At 33.7% G+C, this 16,486-nt stretch overlaps 1 protein-coding gene and 1 long non-coding RNA gene across 4 annotated transcripts in view; one reads left to right on the top strand and one right to left on the bottom strand.

Annotated features, from left to right (window-relative positions):
• Window positions 1-2,286: 2,286 nt before the first annotated feature.
• The window catches only part of LOC128682774 (uncharacterized), a 24,795-nt gene continuing 10,595 nt past the window's right edge, over window positions 2,287-16,486 (bottom strand). Inside the window, exons 2-4 of one of the 3 annotated variants that reach the window (XR_010370322.1) lie at window positions 10,949-11,392; window positions 3,294-3,454; window positions 2,287-2,932 (exon numbers count right to left, since the gene is read on the bottom strand). This is a non-coding gene — a long non-coding RNA (uncharacterized LOC128682774). Of the gene's footprint in view, window positions 2,933-3,293; window positions 3,455-5,203; window positions 5,517-10,948; window positions 11,393-16,486 lie in introns of those variants that run through there. The other 2 variants (XR_010370321.1, XR_010370320.1) reach the window with 2 other exon arrangements.
• Trhn (Tryptophan hydroxylase neuronal) overlaps window positions 11,122-16,486 on the top strand; it is an 11,568-nt gene continuing 6,203 nt past the window's right edge. Inside the window, exons 1-5 of the mRNA XM_053767592.2 lie at window positions 11,122-11,394; window positions 12,222-12,375; window positions 13,478-13,643; window positions 14,069-14,119; window positions 15,661-15,778. Of these exons, the coding sequence (XP_053623567.1) occupies window positions 11,122-11,394; window positions 12,222-12,375; window positions 13,478-13,643; window positions 14,069-14,119; window positions 15,661-15,778 (762 nt within the window). The remainder of the gene's footprint in view (window positions 11,395-12,221; window positions 12,376-13,477; window positions 13,644-14,068; window positions 14,120-15,660; window positions 15,779-16,486) is intronic.

The following is a 16,486-nucleotide window of genomic DNA, read 5'->3' as shown; positions in this document are numbered from 1 at the left end:
ACTAGGATGATGAAAGAAATCAAAGTTGTTTCTAAAACGAGGACATCCATTGGCATAAATGTAAAAATGTACGTGGCCACCTTTGCCACTACGACTGGATATAGATATATTAAGAAAGTATGTACCCACGCCACCGTCCAGGACCCTTGTTTCAGTACGGCGAAGTCTGGAATTGAAATCGTCATCATACAGCAAATATCCCTAGAAAAAAAAAACAGTCGAAATGATCAAACTGAGTCATTAATCTATTAATATTTTGTTATAATGTACTAGTACAAAAGAAATATGTTAATGGTAAGTCCTTCTGGCATGATTGGGACCATCTATTTAAATGAGTTTCGTTTTGCTACTACTACTACTACTACTACAAAATGCCAGTCGTTTGTAGCTTTTTGAGACATCCTACTAATATTATAAATGCGAAAGTTTGTAAGGATATTATGTGTGACGAATGTTACTCTTTCACGCGAAAACTTCTATACGTATTGTAGACAAAGGTACACGTGTAGAATATAACCTGGAATACAATGGAATATATAGGGTAGGGTATTTTTTATAAAGAAATTTCCACGGGACGAAGCTCCGGGGTGCAGCTATTACTGTTTAATTTTTAAAAAATCGTGAAAGTCTAATTGCATGCTTTGAATTTTGTACAATGAAAATGTGCTAATTCATAACAATTAAAGATACTTACAGAAATAGGCTCATCACATATTAAATCTTTAAACAAATAAACGACGACATAATCTTTATGTGGCTCATAGTGGAATGGGGCCTTTAAATACGGTTCAAAATATATAATTTTTTTATTTATATTCGTGCCTTGAAATACATGAAAACATTGATTGACTGGTAAAACTACAAAAATAAATACAATCAAATACTTCATTTTAATCAACAAAGAAATGCGACCACCCACATCGAACGCTGTAGTGTTACCTAATAACTTCCGAGAAAATTGTCAATCAAGAATATTTTAGGGTTGGGTAGTAGATCCTAATTTCCTAGTTACAGAATGCCGTAACATTTTTTTTTCGATTAGATACCTACTTATATTTCTTTTTTACAAAATGGCTTTTATCTTTCTTAATTAACAATAATTTGTTATTGTATCTTTGGGCTTTGTTTTATAATATGATAAGGACAGTTTCGCATAACGTAACTCTTGAACTTTCTATCCGTATACTTCTGATATGGTTATATCAGGACTATAACTATTATACTATTATATTGTAAAATACATTATACTATTTATAATGTATTTTACTATATAATAATTACAATGGAGGGATTATGTTGAAATAGCTTCCATTATTATAGACGACATTATTTCTTCAAAAGGCGTTTTCCTTACTTGCAAGCATTTTTCGTTTAAATATATCTACGGAACCATCATACAAAATATGTTCACACTTAGTGTTGTAGAACGCAGTAACAATGCAGTATCGGTTTATAGTTAGTAATACACAAAAGGTTAAACTGACTCGTTTTGTCTTGACATGGAATACCCAAAGTGCAAACTGTAATCACTTTATGGCTTGTTTTTATGTAACACTTCTCAAATCTAAGAATGTAAATTCTTATCTATCCTTCCTTTCTTATAATATTACTAGATGCTGCCCGGGGCTTCACTCCCGTGAGAACTTTGAGATAAAATATAGCCTATAGAAATCTTGCATGATGTACCTTTCTAATGGTGAAAGAACTGGACTCTAATGGTGAAGGAAAATAACTACTGCACGGATTTTTATTGCGGTTTTGTATTTTAATGCGGTTTTCACCAATAGTTAGTGTGGTGCCTGAGGAAGGTTTAAGTGTATAATTTATTATGTTTTTAAATTTATTATGGCTTCTAGCTTATTATATTTTTACCCGAGTTAAGTCTGTTATGGAGATTTTTTTAATGGAAAAATTCTGTTATATTTATTAAAATAGGTACTTATACTAAACATACATACATACTCTGGATAAATCCTGAGTTACGGTAATTTTAATTGCTATCATATATATTATCACTAGCTGCACCTCGCGTTTACCCACTATTAAAAAAAATCTTATGTTTCTCCGCATAATAGCGCCATCCAGTTTATAAAGCTCCATTAACTATCAAATTTTTAACCAAATCCTACGGGAATCGCGTACTTTCGTCCTATAAAAAGCCTAATTGTTAATCCAAGGTACCAGGTATCTTAATATCAAATTTCATAAAAAATGTCCAATACGTTTGAGCTTGGAGAAGTAACAAATATACCCACGAATTTTCGTTTTTATAAATTAGTGAAAATTAGGATGGGACGGGATAAGCTTGTAGAACTGCAATTTCCAATGCGCGATACATTATATAATATATTACATAGATAGAAAATAAAACAATACAATTAGTTTGTATTCGATCAATCTTTATTAAGAAGAAACAGCTAAGTCTAGCCGACAGTAATAAACCAGACAAATTCTAATACTAATTTCAAATATAGTATACTGACTATAAACAACAATAAAATTTACAACGATCTCGTGTAAGGTGTACTACTTATTATACTACATGAAATTATATATTTTGTAATTCACTTCACTCTATTTTTATTATATATTGTCACATTGTTATGATTAAATTAAAAATAAATAATTTCCAAAATAAAATGTGCCTCAAGAATATAGCTTACTGCATTCAAGCAGATTTTTAAATATTCTGGGCTCGGATTTCTTATGGACTTTATCAAATTAGAACATTGTGATATTATTATGTCAAATTAAAAAAATCCGTCTCGTTATCACATCCTTTGGAATAGATATAAATATCTACGTTAATACTTTTACTTTTTTTACTAACCATAGCTAAATTAACGTAATAAAAGCCCAAGCCTCCAAGGGTTACCGATGTATTAGTACGGAGTTGGGGATAATTCTCACGTTGATCATATATCAGAAATCCCTGGAAAGAAAAAACAATGCAATTAGTTTATCACAATCTCAGTCCTGATACTCGTAAGTATAAAGAAAATTGTTAATCTTCATCCGTATCACCTGAATATTACTATAAATGTTGTTTTTTTTTTTATTTGCTTTAATGTTTTGCACATTTTAAGTATAACTTCCGAGTGTTTCTTTGAAAATGATAATTATTATGACTCTTTGATTCGATTAGTTTCAATCGAATATGTGTTGTTTAAAGACATTGATGTTACATAATGCTTTTAGCATTAAGTCCACCTGTACTTATACAAATTTTATTATGCGCCATAAAGTTTTAAATAAATATAATTGAAATATGAAAACTTGAAATGATAACTTACTGAAATGTATTCGTTACAAACAAACTCAGGATACAAAGTAATTGGGACTTTAACTGTTCTTACTTTACGAAGTAAAGGCGCGGCCCAATACACTTCGTAATACACGACGGATTGATTCAAAGTTGTGCCGGAAAATATGTGATCGCAATTAACTTGTACAACTGCAACAATGATCAGAATGAAATACATCATTTTTATTATGAAAGACGTGCGCACAGGCTGGCGTGAAGCATTGAATTGTTCTATATAACCCGAGAAAATGTTATTGTTTTTCATTGGAACTGTTAGGGCTCCGGACCTGCTGCCGTGATTAAAATTTATTTTTGCTAATTGTTTTGTTATCCTTCAGTAATAATTATAATAAGTTGAAATTAAATTTTAAATTGTAGCAGCGAAAAATACAATTGCAAAATAGGCGAAAATAATTTTGATGATGTTTAACTTGCAACGGTCTATAAAAAGAGGACAAAAACACGCGATGCGGCGGTTTCTTGGCGTGATTCTTTTCTGTTTCCATCTTTGGACTGACAGAGATGAAGTCGCTCTTTAGGATCGTAGTCCTCTTGAATAGGGAACTGCAACTATAGGCTGGTTACTTGAACAAGAACACGACGCGCGTCCTTAACAACGCAAGTTTTTATTTCATGCTTGATTTTGTTTATTTTTTGCTGTCAGACCTGCCGTCCGGGCAAAGCAGCAACTGATGTCGCTGATTGTGCCATTGTGGCTCTAATAAAAAATACATTCAGAACCACTACGTACAACAACGATTGCACTTGCCATGTTTGTGAGTAACAAGGTAGTATCAGTCGTTTGTAATGAAATAAAACGCTGTTTGGTATTTCTCTCTTTATTTTAGTGTGGGGTCATCTGTATATTGGTAATTGCTCAATTACGTCAGTTGTTATTGACTATATTGTATTATTATATTGACGATATTATATTATTAAAATGTCCACTTTGCAGCAAGTATATAATTAACATTAATATTCCTTATCTAATATATTATTATCAAGATCTTTATGCCTTAGAAGTGCTAGAGTATTTATATGTTTATTTAGAATTATTTTAGACCCATACCTCTCGGCTCAAAGTCAATAAACACTTCTATAACCTCCACATCGTAATCTTCAAAACCGTACCACATAAAACAGTCTATATATTTTAATAGCCGAGGATTTATGTCATGATTTTAGACATGCATTGGCTCTTCACATGGGGCTCACAAGTAAGTTTCCATCCTGAGACATGTTTATCGCGACCGCTAATTACAAAAACCGGTCAAGTGCGAGTTGAACTCGCGAGAATAGAGTTACGTACAATTTATAGAATTCTTACAGGTTTTCCTGTAATCTACAAGCTATACATTTTGTATTTATTTTAAAACTAGCGCCATCTTTTAAAATTCTCTCGATTATCAATTTTCTTAAAAACGTCGTCAGTGTTTAATATTATTATGCGGATAATATCGCGCGGAATATCTAGTAAACTATACATTGTTACAAAATATATACTTAGCGAAGGCAGTAGTTCCCAAAATGTAACTGATTGAAGTAGCCATTGTTCTGAAAATAGTTTCTGGACTGTTTGCTGATACTCTCATCGCACTGCCGGCTTTCGAGGCACGTCTCGAGCGCTTAGTAAATACGGAAGGCAGTCTGGACTTTGCAAGTCGTGTTTTTTACATTCCGTATATAAAAAAAGAAATATCACATCAAAACTACCATCTGTAATGTCGGCAATACATAATCGTGAAAATCGTAAATGAAAAACCAGCCTACCTTTTATCTATGCATTATATCTACCTATGCAGAATTCGTCAAAGTTTGGCGAACTATATCGCGATAACATATAGCCGGCATATGGTTTAAATATTACATTTTCTTGCTAAAAAAGTAGTAGCAAGTTACCTGCTTTTACGAGAGGTGGCGTTACTTGTACCGAAATTGATAAACAAGACGTCATGCCCCATTGCTCAGTCGCGCTCCTTTGCGACGACTCATCACGTTGTAGTTCCATCGTGCTGCATTATTTTCTATCGGGTTTGAAACTGACAATATAAATATCAGAGAAAAAAATATTTAAAAATTAATGTAGGTTTTGTTCAATAAAAATTAGATTTGAAACCAAACATGGAAAGAAATCTTTATCTATTCATTGTGAAACCAAAATCTATTTATTTTTTACCAATATTTCCCAAATCGAAGATTTAGATACAATTATTTTCTCATCATTCGGAAATACTCTATCAGTAAAAAATATCATATACGTATTTTCGTCATTATCATTTATAAACTATAAACCATGCGTCGCGTGTCGTCTGGGTTTTGTGTGGCATTCGGTTTATAGATATTTATTGACTCATAAAGAATACAATAATTCACTTATAATGAGTCTAAGACTAATTTATAAATAATTTGTAAAAAATATATGACGCAAATAAACAGTGTAGTTTTCGAAGAGTTATGCTATTTACAAAACTTTGGTGTAGATATGATTTTTTAGTCTTCCTTTAAACAAAGTCAAAGATTTTATGTTTTTTAAGTCTTTAGGTAAGTCATTAAACATTTTAGCTCCTTCGTACAATATATCACTCTTTCCATATTTAGTTCTAGGTGTGGGTAATTTTATTTTATCTGTGTTTCTTAAATGGTGTTTATATTTATTTATCGTAAAAGTGATTTGTGTTTGAATTTTCTTTTCAAGAATTTTTTTTACAAGAATGCACATTTTATATTTATATAGTTGTTTTAAATTGAAAATTTTTGTTTTTTTATAAAGAGTTACAGTATTCATTAAATAGTCAAAATTAAATAGTGTTTTTATTACCTTATTTTGGGACCTCTGGATCAAGTTCATATTTGTTTTATTTGCACTACCCCAAATTTCAATCAGATATTCGAGGTGGGACCTTACTAAAGAATTATATAACGTGTACTTAATCTCAAATGGGATACAAGAACCAACTCTTCGCAAAACGCCACGCAAAGAAACTAGCTTGCCTCTAAGGTGTTCGATATGAGGTTTCCAGGTGAGTTTATCATCAAGATGTAGTCCTAGATACTTTTCTTCGTTAGAGCGATGTAATTCTTCACTATTAATAGTAAGACACGGGTAGTGCGGTATTTTTTTATTTTTTGCAGCAAATATCATGTAGCTAGTCTTTTTTGTATTTATTGTTAATAAATTACACTGGCACCAATCGTGAAATTTGTCGAGGTCTGTTTGTGCTGTATGAATTAGCTCCAAAAAATCAAGTCCGAAATAAAATAGACATGTATCGTCTGCATATAAAGTTATATCGCCTGTAAGTCCGATTGTAGTGATATTATTAATATATATTAAGAACAAAAGGGGTCCCAAAATAGATCCTTGTGGGATTCCATAAGTAATACTTTGTGGTTTACTCTGGTAGTCTCCTATTTTAACAATTTGATATCTGTCTGTTAGATATGATCGAAAGATTTCATAAGTCATTCCTTTAATACCAAGGTTTTCTAATTTGTCTAAGAGTAATGAGTGGCTTATGGTATCGAAGGCTTTTTTAAAATCTATAAAAATACCCAATCCAAACTTTTTATGGTCAATGTTTGTTTTTATTTGAGATACCAGGTCAATTGCCGCAGATAGTGTTGAGGATTTACTTCGGAAACCATATTGCTTTAAAGTTATAAAATTTAATTTTAATAGATGATTGTTAAGTCTACGGTATAGTACCCTTTCAAATATTTTTGATAGAATAGGTAACACTGAAATCGGCCTATAATTGCTGGGGTCGGTTCTTTTACCCGATCTGTAGACTGGAGTAACACGCGCTATTTTGAGGGAGTCAGGAAATGTGCCAGTTGCTAGACATTTATTTATACAGTCTGTTAGATCTTGTGCGATAAAGTTAATGATTGATTTTATAGACTTCAGGCTAATCCCGTCAATACCAGCACTAGCGTCATTTTTTAAGTTTTTCATAATATCACATACTTCGTTCACGGTGCATGGTTCAAATTCAAACAGTTCAAATTTAGGTTTTGTGTTTATATATGTCAAAATATTGATATTATTGTTATGAAACCTAGAAGGAATTTTATTTGCAAGTTGAGTACCCACAGAAGAGAAAAATTCATTGAATAATTCGCAGATTTCAGTGCCATCCTTTACGCTGATAGAATTTAATGTAAGAGTAGGCGGAATAGGAGCATCTTTGACTTTGTTTAAGGCAAGCATATTTAACAAATTCCAAGTCTTTTTTGAATCAGTTATACACATTTTAAACTTATTATAGTAGTATTCATTTTTCGTTATTTGTATTAATTTTGTTACTTCATTCCTCAGCCTTACAAACTCTTCCTTCTTCTTTACGTCAGATTTTAGTTGCTCCCATAGTAAATTCCTTCTCTTTGTTTCTTTAATAACTTCTTTTGTGATCCAATCTTCTCTGGGCAAGTTTAATATTTTAATTTTATCTATCTTATTCTTGTTGATACTTTGTTTAATATGGTTTTCTAAATGATCATACGAATGCTCTTTGTTACAATAGTCTGCATCTTTAATTGAATCCTGGAGTCCTTTATAGTCGATTCCATGATAATTCACTTTTTCTTTGATGTTGTGTTGTTTTTTAAATATTTCTATTACTATCTGCTTATGATCAGACAAAGGTGTATCAATAATTGTTAACCTGTATGGATTTTCAGTTAAACTAGAGGAAACATGATCAATTATAGATGTCGTTTTTATACTATCAGTGTTTACTTCACGAGTAGAGTAGTTAATATCGATGCAATTGAGAATTTTGTAGCCTGCTTCCTTTAGTACTCTCTTATAATCTATTGCATCTTTTTTATTGGCTAGCAAGTCTATGTTAAAGTCGCCTATTACTATTCCTCTTTTTCTGCTTTCCAAATGTAGTGCAAAAGTATCCAAAAACTGATTTATATATTTTTTGTTTGGTTTATAGATTGCGCCAATATTAAGGGCAAACTTATTTTGATTTTCGCTTTGATATCTACATTGTTATATGTTGTAAGTTTTGGCACTGGCAAAGTTAATCACTTTGTTTTCCCGGTTACAACCGTTTGTAGTCGGAAACCAGGGTTCTTTTTTCGTTTCCACTTCGCATGATCCTCGGCATCCCTAGTTGTCAGACTAGAAAGTTATTTTTTAAGTTTACTATGCCTACATATTAGTTGTAGACTATTTCCTCTTCCTTTCACTTATGTATCCAATACAATACTGAAGACGAAGTATAATATCCTTTATTTAGTTTTTATTTGTAGGAAGTTGACAAAGCTATATGGCCGTGGCACAATACTTATGCAATATGCAATCTAATTTTGATATCTTTGGGGAGCGTAGACATGCGAAGAAGAAGAAGAATAAGTCAAAGTAGTCGTACTTTGACTGTAATTCTTCTGCTTTTTCATCCATACTAATATACTTTCACACTATCCATACTAAGTTAGCTGCTGCATATTATAAGAGAGAGAAAATGTATTTTTTTCCTTGTAATGAATAAATTGAAAATCTAATGATCACATTGGATGACATTTGGGACAGAGATAGACGAAACGTTCAAGAGCAACATAGGCTTTTTTATGGTTTTAGCCGAGCGTAGCCGGAACCGGCCGCTAGTTATTCATATAGTCTCAATAAATTATGCAATTAACAAGTGTATTCAACTAGGAACACAGATGTAGATATCAAACGGAGCGGTGAAGAGATATTAGAAAACGCCGCGCCGCCGGCCCCATAGGAAATTTGATTAAAAGCTGAGAGACGAAACGTTTGCAATGATACAATAAAGATTAATTTATATACAATACTAGTTTTTGTCCACGGCTTCGGCCGCGTGTATTTCTCTGCGAGAGCGGACCGGACATGATTTTCATACAAACTTTCATCCTCCATTATTGCTTGCCCCCCATTATTGTGTCAGTCATAAAATCAGATTCAAATATTCAAAATTTTAAAAAATATTTCTTATACGGTCCCGGTGCTTCGGGCGCCACAGCCATCAATACAACAAAAGGACGCATCTATACAACTGATGATAATAATACTGGAAATCAGATATTCATTTACAGATTAACGAGGCGTGAAGGATAGTGACGTCAGAGAGGCTTTGAGAGAGTCATGCCATGAGGGTTTTATCAGTCAGGCTAGCACGAGTGTATGCGAGAATGTAATTGTGTCGCAGATATCAGTTTATACGGTAAATTCATAGGTAGTTCCTGTTATATACTACAGAGGTGCATAACATATGCATCTCCGTAGTACTAGTATAATATATTTCGGCGATATGAATAGGTTCTCATAAAAAAAGCGTTCTTTTTTGTACTCTTTGTCTTTAGTAAAATATATATAAATGAACCAGTTTAGAAGATAACTTTCTAAAAATAAAAATGGTCAGTGTGAGTTGGACTCGCAATACCTATAGAAAATACAAAAGTCTATGTTTTTTATTCAATTTACTACTAGCGCTATCAGGTGATGCTTTGGTGACAAGTTTTCTGTAAATTCCCTTTAGTCAGTGGTTCACTAGATAGTTGTCTTCCACGTGCGTGCTATGTAGGATTGAAAATTATTTTATAACGATGGTATGTGCTTAAATCACCTGTACATCTGTAAGAAATACTTTTTCTATTTTTATATGACACGTCCTTCCTAATGCAAGTGATTCGGCGGTCGTTGTTAGAAGGCGGTATAAACATTCTGACAAAACCCTTGTTTTCCTGTATTCAGTTCAAAGGTTGATAGATGAATGTATTTACTGATTTTTTTTATTAGGTGATGGTTACTATTCCACATTATATGTTCACGAATACGGTGGACTGATATTAAAAATCTCGACAAAACTCCGATGTATAAAAGTCTAGCTGCAACATAAAATTCTGTCCTTGTAATTCCAACCTGCATGCAGAAAAAACTAGTTTACGCACTTGATCTTCACTAAATAGAAAATGGAAGAAACTATCGAATACCTCACCTCGATTTTATTCTTAGCTAAGGCAACAGAATAAATGGCGGACCCTCTAGATAATGAATGATACGGGATGCTGTTCCCGCTAAACAATGGTAATAAATACAGTGACTGGGAGCTTAACAACCGTCAGCGAAGATGTGCTATACTTACGAGTTGGTATATAAGTAGAACACACGTGAATTGCATCTGTGTGATCTGGCCCTTATATGATATGTTTATTCAGTATTTTTTTAATTCTGACTACAGTGTTATCTATAGGTACTTATAATATCTATAATATTACACATGAAAAAGTGGAAATAGTTTTTATAACGATAAATTTGTTAACTTTTTTTTTATTTCGATGACCTACTGTACTGTAAGATTCAAGAAAATTTCATTATATAGGCATGACATGAAAACATTTTTTGGGTGAAGTGATGGAGTATTCAGAAATGAAGATTATATTAATGTAGCTACATTAACATTCGCTATAATATTGTTTAAAATATAATTCAAAGGACTTTTAAACCCATTAGATACATTAATAATTAACAAAAACCTTAAGTAAAATCATCTCGAAAGTTTTTTTCAACAAAAGGTAAAAGACAAAGTGTGTCCGTGACTTTACGATGCGAAAAGAGAACGTTTTCCAAGTTACTTCGAACACTTGATTCAGCCAATCAAATATACCCACCCTCCGACGGCTCTCCCACTCCTCTTCTCTTTATAAGGCGGGCAGAGATTGAAAAGGGCACAGTATGTCCCAAGATCTGCACTGAATATCCTTTAATCTATTTATATCTTGTTAACACCATTCATAAATACACCCATTCATCTCCAATCACTTGAATATAGTCTTGATTCATTATGAGTGGGTCAGGGAAGGGCCTTTTGGGATTATGGCTTTATAGAAACGGGTCTGATTGGTCGGAAGTCAAAAACGAGGCGCCCCATCATCCAAAACTGGGTGAAATACAAATGTCCCAGCTACAGGGCACGTCGGAACGGGAGAGAATTTCAGTGATTTTCAGCCTTAAAAACCAAGTCGGTGGACTCGTCAGGGCTCTGACGGTGTTTCAGGATCTTGGCATCAATGTCCTTCATATCGAGTCCAGAAAGTCTGCATCAACAACTGCCTCTGTAAGTTGAAAATTTCGAACGTTTTTATGGCTTCCACATGCCCTACATTTTTTAAGTTGGTTAATATCATAGCGAGTAGCGCCTGCGACTTAGTTTATTTTAATAAATATTTAGTGCCTATGTGTACAAATTAAATGCCTACATATTATGTGAACGCGTAACTAAGACAGATGTGCTAATTCGCGAAAATATTAAAAACATTTTAGTTTGACAGGAGAATTTATGTTAAGAATAAACTTAATTGATCAAAGTTTTGTAATTTCCTCATGTATCCTGATTGTTACTTATTTTTTCTGACTATAACTTTGTAAATATTACTATAAATTTCAATAGGTATAAGTTATACAATTTATCATTGATAAATATAAAAACGTCAAAATCAATCAATGATGATTAATAAAGAGATATTTTTTTATTACTAGGATTTTTGCAGCAAATGTGTTAAGGATTACCTGCTTGTAATGATTATTGATGATTACTACTTTTCTCGTATATTTCTGGGAATAAAAAGTGTCCTATTCCTAACTATACCTGTGTAAATCCTGTGTGAAACATGATTTCAACGAAAAACGTTCACACACATTTACACGATAGAAGTATTGTCAATGATTTTAGGGATTTTTCTCTCACATTATTGAGGCAGTAAAGCCCAGGGTTAGCGTAAAAAATAAACTTTACAATTGAATCAACTGCCAATTTTATGTGTCCCTTAGACGCCACCTACGACATCCATGTTGGACGTCGTAGGTGGCGTCTATGGATTAGGTGTACAGTGATCCTAATGTAGGGTGTGATTAAATGCCTCAAAATAGTTATTTTGTATACAGGCTGATATTTTGGTGGATGTGGAGTGCGACCCGCGTCGTTTTGAGCAGCTGCAAAGGATGCTGAAGCGAGAGGTCCAGGACTTTGAGGTGGTTCCTCCTCAGTCCGGCGAGGAGTTCCCTCCTCCCACGCCGCTCTCCGCGGCCGCCAGCTTCGGTATGTCACTTCACTCTCTAATCTTTGTATACTCCCGGCTACACAAGGGGTTGTGACGCAGCGAAACCCGAAGTTAGCGTAAAAATAATGAAAGCCGACAAGTCAAATTCGGCTGTGATTTTACAACTGTTGACGTTATTCCTCCTTAGGAAAGCTATGTGGTGTAGTGGCATGTTGACTGAATTACAATGAATTACACATTTCTTTAAAATTCTTCTTCTGTTAATATATTATGTTCTTGAACAAAAAATACCAATAAAAAAATACCAAAGCTTAAAGAAATATAATTTAAAACAAACCACAGGAAACTGGCATCCAAGTAGCACCTATTCTACTGAGTGAATACAATACGACAAGACGAAACCGCTCGTTGCCGCAGGCAAATTGCTCTTTCAACAAACACTGATTTTGTTAACTTTGTCAGGTTGCAATCGTAGATGAGTTTATTCCCATTAATTTCCCAGTTTCTTCCCAAAAAGTCGGGCGCAACCCTAGCTAGCAGATTTGTTTGCGCCGGACTGTTGGGGAAAATGAGAAAATACTGGGCGTAAGTCAATCTTTGCATTGGTTTTGTTAAGCGAACTTGTAGCGGGAGTAACGAAAATTTAATTTAGCCTTTTCATTGTTATTTTACAGTTAAATGTACAAACTTTGAAAGGGGCAAAATAATTTTATAGAGGGATTTATATATAAATAAATTAAAATAACAATTGTTGACATGTTGAATATGTAGTCTAGTCACGAATAAAAATGTAGTAGCGGTAGTCGTTTTGTATACCTCTTTAAATTCAAATATGTGTGAGAATTTAGAATCTATAGGTCATGGATCTGTCATATCGGGACCTAAAATGTATCTGCATAATCACCTACAATACCATAGCTCAATAAGAAAAAGAACGTTGTTCTGATTAACATAGGAAATCTTGTTCTTCTTTGTGTGTCGATGGTAAATAAGCAAACGCTCTATAGGATATTAAATACTTTCTTGCCCGAGCTGAGCCACATCGATAGCTTTTTCAGAAGCTGCCATCAAGTCAGCCCTAATACAGGTTCAGTGTCACTGTAATTAATTTAGAAAGACAGTTTAATTTATATTTTGTAGATTTCGGAGATATGGTATGGTTTCCGCGCAAGATTTCCGACTTAGACAGAGCTCAGAACGTGCTCATGTATGGGTCGGAGCTGGATGCGGACCACCCAGGGTTCAAAGACCCGGTCTACCGTAAGAGACGCGAGCAGTTTGCTGCCATAGCTAACAATTACAAATAGTAAGTACACGTCACTAGTTGTAACTTAAGATTATTGTCATAGGTAATAAGCAACCTATTGCTATTGCTAATTAATATATTTTACCAACTAACCCACCCTATAACTAAATGTGGAGGAGTTTCGAAGTAAGGTAAGGGAAAAAAACGTGTAATATTTAGACTCGGTTAGAATCGGTTGAATTTTCAATTTTGTAACATTAACCTAAATATAGATTAGAATGGTCAGTTTGACGTTCCAACAAAAGAGGGCCATTTACAAGCGATTGTAATTTGCTTGCGGAAAACGGTCTTATATAGAACGTAAAAGCCAAGTAGTAAGCTTAAAAACATTTATAATAATGCTTATACAAGTATTTTAAGCTTGCTACTTAAAGAAATATCCACACATATATCTGAAAAAATAATATTGATTATTCGTCTTATAGCGGCCAATCTATTCCCAAGGTGCAATACACTGAAACCGAAATAAAAACCTGGTAAGTTTTTTATGTTATGTGCGTTTCTTAATTTCTGCCTGTAGCAAGAGTATATTCGTGTTTTTTTTATTAGCAAGCGAATAATTGGTTGCCTAATTCCGTTAATATTGTTTGCTATTTATTTTCTAGGCGTTCATAATATAATACAAAAATAATTGTTATCTGATAGCTTGTTTCCGGTGAGTAGACGAAGGGTGTTAGGGTGGGTTTTACCAGTCAATTTTGACGTTAACTTTAACCTGCGCGCCGTTGACGTTTCAATAAAATGGCTATTTCGGCGCATGTTTATATTAACGTCAAAGTTGAATGATGTAACGTGCCCTCTGAAACTACATGTTATATAATATAGTATTACGATAAATAAATGTACGTCATTTAAAGTGGAAAGGAAAGTTTCTAAATCTGTTACGGAGAATTTAACTTTGCCACCTCGCCGCCACCGCCGACGCCCCTGCCCGTTGCCATTGATAAGAAAACAAGATCACAAATGCTATCAAGTTTTCCATTTTTGCCGCCAACTTTAAATTTTCGCTGTTGTCAGTGGTTTGATGAAAAAAAATAGTTTTGGTGGCGCAGGTGTGATTATTCTTTGAGGCGACGTTTTTTCTTTGCCTAAAGTGGCATACGTTGAAAAACACAAAATGCAGAGTTTGCACTTATTTGTATTATATGTAGGAAAAAATCATAAAGTGACATTTATAAATTGTGTTAGTACACATTACAAGTGACGAAATAATTCAGACCTAATATTTTAAACCTATTTTAAGTGAATGTGAACTGGTCCTAACCGTGAGATTACATTCATATTGATTAACCTAGTTAATTTTTTAGTATGTGATTTTTGGCTGATAATCCTAACCTATTTCTGACTAAGTAAGAGTATTTTTGAGTACGAAAATGATCCTTTCTACCAAAGTTAAACAGGTAAGAAATCTTAGAGCAAATATAATAGTATCTGAAGCTTACAAACCTACATATAAATCAACTATCAATTATTTAAGCGATGCAATTTAACTTTCGAAATATCTCGCTGAGAATTCGTATAAATTAGGTTGAGTTATAAGTTTATATTCAACTGCATTCGGCGTTGAGATCGTCCAGAATATCTCGTTAAAGTCGATCAAACTATAATTAGTTTGTCGATCAGTTGGTGAAATAGTTTATCGAAGAGTTTGAAACCAAGCTTATGATGAAATTTTGCAAGATCGGGGAAATTGGCGTCACAAAATTTAATAATATATATTTTATTATGACTTCGTTCGCTCGGTCGAACGAAATTATTTGGCCGTTAGGAGCATGAGGGATGCATTCAAAATTTTATCAAAATCCAAAATAGACATATTGAACAATTGTTTTCTGCATTAATAACTCATGTAATAAATATTTATGGCAAATACCCTTATTGCTATATATTGCCCATAGATATTTATTACATGAGTGCATAGTCGATGAGGGCATAGTGATATCGCAGCCCTCTGCGATATCACTTTGCCCGGAGAGTAAATGAGTAAGAATAATTATTAAGCTGTATACGTTGACAGGGGTATCGTGTTTCGTGAGCTGCACAAGTTATATCAGAGACACGCCTGCGACGAGTACTTGGAGAACTGGCCGCAGTTAGTTAAATATTGTGGCTACAGGGAAGATAACTTGCCACAGGTAATTTCCAAAGTTTAACAGTATACTAGCAGAATCGACCTACTTGGTTCATGCTGTCATTTATCGAACAATTCCGCATGTTCGGGAACATGCGGTTATTAGGCTATGACGTCGGGAAGCCCAGGGTCGATGTAAAACCTAGTAATTATACCTACCGAATTTACATGTTAGTAACCGATAAGTATAAAATTTAAGTTTCTTTGACGATCAGCGTAAAAAATAAACGAAATATTTTTGAACAATCGGCTGTAATTTTAGAAACGACCACTTGACCGCTTGACGTCAACCCTCCTTGGGAATGCTATTACTATTATTCAGCTGCCCCTATGTCGCCTTGTACGATACCCAGGAGATGATATGGAATGGTTACAAATTTGTCAAACACCAGTACGCAAAGCAAGCGCGGTCTGGTCATGCTTGCTTCATCATCATCTACGTATGCGGTGTATATGTATATATATATATGTCTCGTCTATGTCAAAGCCAATAGACAACTGGATGAATTATTAAACAGCGATTTTACTCTGTGTAATCAGATAAATTCGACGTTGATCTTGAAATATGTTGAATCAACGCGATTAGTTTTTGAAGAGTCGCCTGCCGTGTCTTTCCTTATTTTGAACCACGCAAACGTTTTTGATGCAGTTTTTACTATTAATTACACGATAGGTGCTAACGGATGTTTATATAAACAAAACAGTCTATTAA

This window comes from Plodia interpunctella, chromosome Z (assembly GCF_027563975.2).
Source record: "Plodia interpunctella isolate USDA-ARS_2022_Savannah chromosome Z, ilPloInte3.2, whole genome shotgun sequence".
Lineage (NCBI taxonomy): Eukaryota > Metazoa > Arthropoda > Insecta > Lepidoptera > Pyralidae > Plodia > Plodia interpunctella.
Note: the sequence above shows the minus strand (reverse complement) of the source record. Positions and strands in the feature narration are given on the sequence as shown.